This window comes from Fukomys damarensis, unplaced genomic scaffold (genome assembly GCF_012274545.1).
Source record: "Fukomys damarensis isolate Sample0158 unplaced genomic scaffold, DMR_v1.0_HiC HiC_scaffold_36, whole genome shotgun sequence".
NCBI lineage: Eukaryota > Metazoa > Chordata > Mammalia > Rodentia > Bathyergidae > Fukomys > Fukomys damarensis.
Window position 1 is genome coordinate 42,555,315 of NW_022900948.1, and position 9,671 is coordinate 42,564,985.

Here is a 9,671-nt window from a genome sequence, read left to right on the forward strand (position 1 = left end):
TGTTGGGGGAGTTTTGTTGGTACCAGGGATCGAGCTCAGGGCAATGTATCTTTTAAGAGATGAGTCTTCTTGGGGCTGGTGGTTGAGCTCAGTGCTGCTGCCTGCCTTGCAAGTGCAAGGTCCTGAGTTCAGTCCCCGGCACATCCTGCATGGGAGACAGTGCCTCCTCTCCTCTCACAGAGGCAGCTCCCCCTGAGGTCTGGGTCTCAGGGAGCTGTTGTGGACCACTGAAGTGCACAGATTCCACCAGTCCTCATCCTAGTCCTGCCCGTCGTCCCTCCGAATCATCCACAAAGTGGCACCTTTTAAGTGTCCAGCTCTTCGCTCAGGTTGATTTGGCCCACGGTACCAATCATGGGGGATGCCCAAGAGGCTGTCACAGCAAATGAGAAACTAGAGTGTAGATTAGACCTGTTGTGCTGCACACAGCACTTGGGAGGAAGTTTTTGCATTTTCATTTTTCATATATTTACTTTAATCCAGACTGGGGTCAGGTAAGTTTCCTTCTCAGTGGAACTCAGGTTTGTACCTTCGTTCAGAAGGTGCTGCTGTTAAGCCTCACTCGCATCCCCTCCCATCCTGGGAGGCCCCCAAGTGCCTCAGATTGTGAGGACAGAGACTCCTCTGTGCTTCCAGCTCACCCTAAGCAAGCAGGCCTCCGCCGTGGCCTTGTCCTCCTGCCCATGGGCTGAAGAGTGGGCCTGACCGCTGCATTCCCAGTGCCCTCGGTCATCGAGCTCGTCTCTCCTCTCTGAGTCTCCCAGGGTCTGTAGGTCTGGGCCAGCCCGTGCAGGGTGATTAGCCAGTCTCAGAACTCCTGCAGTCCAGTGGATGTCAGTGTAGAGGAAGGATTTTGTTCTGTAAGCATTTGCTGTGTTGCTCATGGCCTTGAAAACTTCGGACAGGCGCCGCTTGGTTTCATCATCATCCAGTTAAATGAAGCCAACCACAGAGCAATGGAGCCCCCCTGCTGCTTTTTGGCCACATTTGGATTCAAAGTGAGGACATTTGTAGTGTGCTTTATGGACTCGCCCAGCTCAGTTTGCAGTGTTTATGATGGAGAAGAGCTCGGTGAGCATTATTGAAGTGATACAGACTAGTCCGTGTCAGTAATTGGTTTAATACTGAGCAGTCTGGTCCCTTTAAACAGACCAGGTAGGAGCAGGCCCAGGAGTGTACCTAGTTGTCACCAGTGCTTTGTCCTAAAGTCAAGATAGGGAACTTCAGGCGGTCTGTGATCAGATAATATGAGAAAATTCTAGAGCCTCCCCCAGATGCTGAATTTGCATGTGAGGGGGCCACTTAGGAATAGGCGTCCGACCAGAGGAGCGCCTTTTGAATCTCCTCAAAACCGAGTCTGCCTTCTTGCGCCCTGGAATGCAGCTGGATGGCCGAGGAGCAGCAAGTTAGGGATGGTTTTCTCAGGCAGGTGTGCTCCCTGTTGTTGCCTTTAGGGAACCCCAGCTACCCCCACATCGCCTATCCAGGGACTGTGTCCGTGTGCAGGCACAGGCTGTGTCGAGTTGAGGTTTGGAGGGCCTCCTTCTGGCAGTGGGTCACGCTTCAGAATGCGGGGCGAGCTGCATTCAAGTTTATGTCTTTTGCCTTCATTTGTCTGACAGCTTTTGACTTCCTCTAGGACCAGTGGGAAGATTGATAAGTTCACAGGAGCGACTGTGCTGCAGGGTAGAGGGACACATTCCTGAAACCTGTGTCAGATCTGCAGAATGAGTCAGCTTGAGAGAGTCCAGGGTCCCAGGCGGGCCGTTTGCTCAGGGCATCCCCTCAGCATTCCTAGGGCTCAGAGCAGTGAGGAGGGGCTGGGGCTGGACTTGCAGAGGATGGAATGTTGACAGATGCCTTACAGCGGACCGGATGTTTCACATGTTCTGCTGGTCCTGACCGACCAGGAAGATGCCCGAGCCAGAGTCCTGGGCGGCTGAGCAAGCAGTGCTCAGAGGCTTAGCGGCCCTGGTGTCAGAATCAGGCCCGTCATGCCAGCAAAAGCTTTCTTCTGCCTGCCTTGGGGGATATCTGGCATTGGGGGTTTCTGCTCCCCTACTCCCACGAAGGCCCGTCCCTCCCCAGGTCTCCAGGGAGGCACATTTTCAAGCACGAATCTCTTTTGTTTAGTTCTTCCTTCCCACCAGGATCTTTCTTTGAAGTCCACTGCTGCATGCGTGCAGGCCTCATGTTCACGCACCACCAGTCACTTCCTTTTGTTTGATTGAGTCCATGTCCAAACCACACGGTCCATGCATCATTTTTTACTGCACTTACTAGATCTCTCTCTCCTTATGAAAGAGGCCTTCATTTTTTAATTTTTATTTTTTTTACTTTTGCACTAGAAGTCTATCTGATTGCATTAGCTTAAACTTTGGCAAGCATTTCTAATCTTACAGTGTGCGGTCTCTGTAAGGTAAGGCCTCAGGTCCCTGCCCTTGCCCTCTCACACCTGAGGTCCCCCGCCACGGCAGAACCAATCGGCTGGCTCCTGGAGCTCAGTGGCTTCCCCAGGGGCTTTGCCCCACTCCTCCTCCCCCCCAGACACCATGCTTACCACATACAGCCCCTAGCTGCCCCTGCCCTGTTCTCAGCCTTCTCCCCTGACCATGTGGATTGGAATTTCTCTCCCTGGCTTCGCCTTGAGTTCAGAGAGAATGAGAAAAGCAGCCACCCCATGGCCAGGCAGATGGCGCTGGGCTCTAATGGGGAGGGGCTTGTCCCTTGGCACAGCCTGGGACCCTGCCCGAGCCTAAGCACAGCCCTAACCATCTCCCAGGCCTGCTGTGACAGGGCCCAGACCCCATCCCCAGGGCCCTCCCTGCTCCCCCTGGATCCATACTAGGGTGGCGGAGGGGAGTGGGTACAGATCTGGGAGTGGAGAAGCACAGGAAGGAGGAGCACTTGAGGCCAGAGCGGGCGCATTTACTGTCTTCTCTGCCTTCCCTAGGATCCACGCACATTCTCACCCCACAGAAACTTCTGGACACGCTGAAGAAACTGAATAAAACAGATGAAGAAATAAGCAGTTAAAAAACATAAGCCGCCCCTCCAAACCACGACCCCTTCCCCACAGTGCTCCTCAGCTCCCTAGTGCGACACCTCAGTTATTTTGCTGCCTCCTGGCCCTGCACGCCCTGGCTGGCCCTGTCGCGCTGCATTCTAGTGTTTCATGATGCCCTCTTCTCGTTTGGATCAAAAAAGAATAATGCATTGTGTTTTTTAAAAAGAGTATCTTATATATGTACCCTACAAGGAGGAGTTCACGTGCAAGCGCTGTACCGCAGAGGTCAGTGAACTCTAGAACGACTGGCCTCCTCCCCGTTATTTATGATCCTGTGGCCTTGTACATAGCCCCAGCGACATGTGCAAATTGCTTGAGTATGGAAAGATAAGAAGTTTGGGGGCCGGGAATTTAGCTCAGTGGTTCCGCCGCCTGCCTCGAAAGCATGAGGACCCGAGTTCGATCCCTGGTACCAAAAAAAAAAAAAGAAGTTTGGGTGTTGTTATGATCTTGTTTTGGGTTGTTCCTGTTCCAGTCGGGACTCATAGGGCTGTCTGTTCTCAAAGTATTTCACACTGAGGAAGAATCTGTTCTCTTCACTCCAGTTCCTCCCCCTTGGTGCCTGTTCTCGTCCAGATCAGCTGAGAAGTGACAGTCAGGGGACAGACACGTTGTGAGGCTGGAGAGTCTTCCCCCACCAGCTCGTGCTCCCGGTGGTTATGGCTACAGGTGGGGGCTGACGGGGTTCGCAGAAAGCCAACCTGGGTATTGGCTGGCATCTTCTCCACAGCTGGCAGTGCCCTCCCTGACCTGTGTCCCCAGAGCTGTGACGCTGAGAGAAGTCCCCCAGCCTGAGTCACCGTGGCCAGATGGATGAAGAGCAGTTGTTCGCTGGGACCTCTGGGGAGACAGGCCTGCCCACTCGACCAGACCCCTTCCTGCCCTGGCAGTGTCCGTAACAGCCCCTTTTCACTGGCAGGGTCAGTCTGGGAAGGCTCGAGTGTCAGGAAGCCCTGGTCAGGGGACCCTCTGCTGGAGGAAGGCCCGTGGACCTGAAGAACGGGGCCCCTCTGTCCTCTCATTGGATTGAGGCCCTGCCGGTCCCTGTCTTGCAAGCAACATTTGTTAGATTATCCTCAGTTTAAAATACTTACAATTCTTTATTTTGTATATGTCATTGTGGTCGTAAGAGAAAATGATCATTTTATTCTCTGTATAAAAATGTAGCTGTAAAGCAGAAATTAAAGAAACAGATGCTGGAAGGATGTCTCCTCATCCTCAGGACTCAGCAGTTTCCCGGTGTCGGGGAGTGAGCACACTGCTTGTTCTGCTGCTGTTGTCAGGAAATTCGACAGTGGAAGTCACAAAAACGTCCCTGCCCAGTCCCCGCCTCCCTCCCCCTCCCGCACTGCGTATTTTACTGTGTCCTGTGATGTGGTGTATGCTAGCTCAGCGCAGCCTCTGCCTTCCTTGACAATGTGTTCCTCACCCTCGGTTAGGTGCATTGTGGCGTTCTCTCTCCTGGCTTTGAAATCTCCCTCTGCACTCAGATTAGTTTTCAGGTCTCCTCCTGGTCGCCCCCTCCCCTTAAGAGATCTAATTTCCTTAGGACAGAACTGTAGGACCTTGCATTGGTTTGTTTCTTACCGTCGCTGCTTGTTCTGTCCCTCCCTCTGACCAAGCAATGCTTCAGGACCTCGTTTGTCAAACGTGTTGGTTTTCCTTTCTCTGTTATTTATATAAAAATAATTTATCAAAAGGATATTTTAAAAAAGCTAGTCTGTCTTGAAACTTGTTTACCTTTAAATTATCAGAATCTCAGTGTTTGAAAGTATTGAAGCACAAACATGTATCATCTCTGTACCGTTCTGTACTAAAGCACTCAAGTCTAATAAATAAAGAAATCGGCACCCACTCACATTGTCCAGGTCAACTCGCAGGCTGGTTTTACTCTGGGGAGTGGAAGGAAAAGCTCTGCAGTGGTCCCTGCAGAGGAGGCCAGCCGCCCCCAGCCGCATCTTCGCCGGGATCAGGTCGCTGTTCTTGCGTTCGGTCTGTGGCTGTCTCCCATTTGAGGATGATGCATGGACCTCATCTTGGGCCCCGAGTAGCAATGGCAGTTGCAGAGGCAGGCCGTCCGTGCCTGTTTCTCTCCCTGTCTAGGGTGCCCCTGCCTCGGACACTGCAGGACCCTGTCTGCAGGTGCCCCCGCTCGAGCACGCGCTGCTGGTGTATTTAGGGGATGCAGTGAGCTGGATCCCTTCATCAGCATTGCTGCCCCCTCCTTCCTTTCCATCCCGTATGTAGCAGAATTTCCAGATTGGACTCTAGTGCGTGTCCTGCTTCTCTTGAAGCCTGTCCAGGACCTGGGGAGTAGACCCAGAAGCAAGGGTCAAGGTCACACATGGCATCTAGAATACGGGGCTCAGGGCAGTGGAGCTTTTCCACCTCATTAAACCCTGTTCTCCAGCCAGGACTTGGAAATGGTTTGAGTATATCCCCCAAGGGCCTGGGCTTTGGTGGCTTTAGAGAGGTGGTGCTGGGAGGTGACAGAACCTTCAGGAGATGGGACTAAGAAAATAATCAGATCACTGAGGGTGCTGCCCCTGGAAGAAACTATGTGGTTGATACGGGATCCTGTTAGTTCTAAGAGGATTATTAGCAAAGAGCAAGCCTGGCCTCTGTCTTTGGCCTCCTGTCTTGCATGTGATCGCTGTCTCACATGCTTCTATCGTGAGACCCTCAGCAGAGCCAGCCTGATGTCAGTACCGTGCCCTTGAACATCCAGCACAATGAGCTAAATAAACCACTTTTTTGCATTTGCTGCCTAGCTTCGAGTATTTTGTTACAGTAACAACAGCAAATGGCTAAGACTCCTCTTTGTAGCATTGAGAAATGTGACAAGGCCAAATGTTGGAATGTTCCCTACTGCAACCCCTGTGAGACGTCTGTTGTAAAGTGGTGATGATAGAGACCATTCACTGACCATGCCAGGCGCGTCTGTTAAGCAGGTCCTCTCCAAGTTTATGGACGAGGAAGCCGAGGTGCAGGATATGCAGTAATCCTTGAAGCTCACTCTTAGTATCCAGATTCCTCTGGTCGTCACTCAGTAGTCATTTCACCATTAACCAGATTGCCTTGGAATGAGATCCAGGGTTGCGAGTTTAAAACTCATTCTTGGCGGAGTCAACGTGAAAGCAATGTAAGACATGGCTTCTCCTAAGGCCATCTCACTGCAGGACCGTGGGAATGGCTCTTGAGCTATTTTTGACATCCTTTAGCCAAGGCTTTCTGTCACCTCCTCCCCCGACTGCCACCCAAGAGCAAATAAGCATGGGGCTTTTCACCCCTAGCCAGAGGCCCAGCTCTCTGTCACACAGCACAGCCAGAGCCCAGGGCTCCAAGTCTGGTGTGTGGAACACCTCGGAGGGGAGGAGTTCTGAAGCAAACCAGAGCTTCTCCAAAACCTTGATCTCTGACGAGCAACCCTAAAGCAAGCTGCCGCTGGTCACCTGTCCCTGGGGAGGCCACGGAATGGCACAGCGGTGGGGAGCGCAGACCTGGCGGGATCCGCCCCGGGCCTCTCCCCACAGGACCTTGACGGAGAGACTGGTTCCTGTGGAGAAGCTGAGCCTGGCCGCCTGGAGCATTTGAAGCATTCTGTCACCAATGAGGATGGTGACACCCAGTGCAGCCTGGGAAAAGGAGTCCACGAGCAGGTAAACTGAAAGGCACAGGCGTGCATCAGCCGGAGAGGGGACACACTGCATTCACCTGGGATACTCCAGAGACTCATGAGTGAAGAGCAAGCTGTGGAAGGAGCCATGCAGAATGATGCATTTATAGACAGTTTGGAAATTCTCCAAAACGCACTGGAGAGTCAAGGGTGCAGCTCAGCAGTAGACCACTGCTTGCCATGCAAAGGCCCTGGGTTGTCCCAGCGCCAGAGGGGGAGAAGCGCTGTGTACCATTTATGGCTGCGTATGTTGCAAATACGTAAAAGCACACAGGAGTGATAAATACCGTCCGGATAGTGGCCACCCCTGGGGAAAGGATGGTTAGTACCCTGTTGCCTCAGCTCGTCGATTCCAGAAGAATCCTTGGCTTAGAAGTGCTTCATTGGCCCGGCGTGAAGACTCACACCAGTAACCCCAGCACTCAGGAGGCTGAGGCAGGAGATCCCCACATGTTTGGGGCTAGCCTGGACGGCATAGTAAGACCCTATTGCACGTACACACACACACACACACACACACACACACACACACACAGAGTACTTCATTGGCCAGGTGTGGTACACACATGTAATTCCAGCACTTGGGAAGCTGAGGCAGGACCATTGCCGTGAGTTTGAGGCCAGCCACAACCACAGAGTCCAGACCCTGTCTCAAAAAAAACAAAAATGAAACAAGAAATGCTGCATTGAACAACAACAAAAAGCAAAGACAGTCACTAACTGTGGCTAACGTATATCGAGCTCTTGTGTGCCAGGCACTGTGCACGTCGTATGTGTCCGGCTAAGCCTTCTCAGCTTCAGGAGGTGGTGTCGTCATCAGCCCTCCTTGAATACAAGGAAGCAAAAGTGCAGAGATAGAGTCACGCGGTCAGCACCCTCCTGCTGGTGCACAGCGCACGCTCTCAGGAAGATGTGGTCAGTACTGGCAGGTGGCAGGGTGATGGTGTGAGTGGAATGTGAGCCTGTGGGCGGGAGCAAAGAACTCAGCGAGGATGATGGTTTCATCCAGGCAAACCAAAGAAGAAAAGACAAAGAGGAAGAGTAAAAATTGAATTTTCTTGGGCCTGTCCCTGGTCCCTGTCCCCGGTCCCCTCGTGCATTGTCTATTTGAAAGAAAAAGAAATGGAGCTCTTAAAGCTCAACCACAAAGATAAAATGACCTAATAAGAAAGTAAGCAAGGGACTTAAGACATTTAGTTCTTGAAAAAGATAGTCAAGGGCTGGGGTTTTAGCCCAGTGGTGCCACTGCCTGCCTCACAAGCACAAAGTCCCCAGTTTGATCCCCGGTACCAAAAAAACCCAAAAAAGATGATGTTCAAATGGCAAACAAGCACATGAGAAGATGCTTAGTTTCACTAAATATTAGAGAAATGAAGATCAAAACCACAGCGAGGAGGCTGAGGCAGGAGGATCGCTATGAGTTCAAGGCCATCCTAGGCTACATAATTTAAGGTCAGCCTGGACTACTTAGGGAGACCCTGTCTCAAAGAAATCCCAAAACCAAAACAAAGCCACAACGAGATACCATCTCATGCCCACTAGGATGGGTAACATTTTAAAACACATGAAGCGATTGGTCTCCAGGATGTGGGGTACTTTTCACCTTATCGCTCCAGAGCCAGACCATGCTCTTAAGCCATGTTCTAAAACCACCAAAGCCGGGAACAAAAATACAAGAAACTTTCCAGAGCTGAGATCTGCTCAGTAGGTTCAGATGGGCAGGTGGCAAAAGCAGCCACAGGCTTCGCTGCTCCTCCCTTTGCTCAGGGCTGCCTGGTGACCTCCTCTGAGCCAGGCAGCATGGGTGAGCTTGTGCCAGCCCCGTGCCTGGCTCTCAGCAGGCACCGCAGCTTCTGCTCTTGTGACTCTGACACTGCCAGCAGACCAAGCTGAGCTAGTCTGCTCGCTGGCTAGAAGCAGTCCCTCTATTGCCCCGGCCAACAGGGACCTGCCTTAGCCACATAAGGACCAGCAGGCCCTGCGGCACACGCACCAGCTGAGGACAGGTTCACAGGTGAGTGCAGCTGAGATCAGACCAGGCCGAGCCACACCAGAAGAATCCCCAGCACTTCAGAGCTAGTTCAGTGGATGTCATCTGAAGCCACTAAATACTGAGTGTTTGTTACGCAGCAAAAATCACTGATACAAAGGTGTTGACTTGCAGCTACCTTTCAGCTTTGAGTGTGTGATGTATATTGCGAGTGACAGAACAGACCGCATCTCAAAGAGCCGATCATTGTCTTGGATGTGAGATCTGAGTATCACAGTCTCTCTGACACTTGCTGCCATTTCCATGACCAAAAAATGTTCCAATTCAGTAAAGGGGAAAAAAACACAGAATGACCTGACCTCCTACGGAAGCCACATAAAAACTCTCCCTTGAGTGAATGGATGTAAACAGTACCTGCCTGTCTGTGATGGGAAACTATTTTAATTTAGTTTTAGGTGTTTCTCCACACCTTTTTGATGAATCTTCTCTCTTCTGAATGTACACAGAGCACCGTGTGCACTCTCGGCCCGTTAGTCTCTGATTACCACTGAGGTAGGGAGACTGGTTGCCCAGTCAACAGCCGCCATGATATGTATGGATTGGTGGGGACCAAACAAAGGCCCTGCAGTCCCGAGGCAGACATTGACTTGCTTCGGGAATAGGGAAGTCTGGGAAGGCTGCGGCTCCAGAGGCAAGATAACATCTGTTAAGGACAGCACCAAAAAAAGCAAGTACCGGGATATGGGGAAAGATCTTAACCTTGTTTCTTTTGTGATGCTGAACTGTTCCTCATTCTACTGCCACGTGGCTGTTCCAGAAAGAATACGCTATCCCTCCCCCTGGGCTTCTCACTGTCTGATAAAAGTGGGTGAGCCCAAGAGGCACTGACCCCCCAGCACTAAGTACCCGTGAATTTGTCTTTTTTTTTTTTTTTTTTT

The 9,671-nt window shown here is 51.6% G+C and overlaps 1 protein-coding gene across 3 annotated transcripts in view; it reads left to right on the forward strand.

Moving 5' to 3' along the window:
• The window catches only part of Stxbp1 (syntaxin binding protein 1), a 59,181-nt gene extending 54,259 nt beyond the window's left edge, over positions 1–4,922 (forward strand). For 2 of the 3 annotated variants that reach the window (XM_010613594.3, XM_010613596.2), the window contains exon 20: positions 2,954–3,031. Coding sequence is in view for 1 of the 3 variants with exons in the window: in XM_010613598.3 (XP_010611900.1) it covers positions 2,954–3,036 (83 nt within the window). In the remaining 2 variants the exon portion in view is untranslated. Of the gene's footprint in view, positions 1–2,953 lie in introns of all 3 variants that reach the window. The other variant, XM_010613598.3, reaches the window with a different exon arrangement.
• The last annotated feature ends 4,749 nt before the right edge of the window (positions 4,923–9,671 follow it).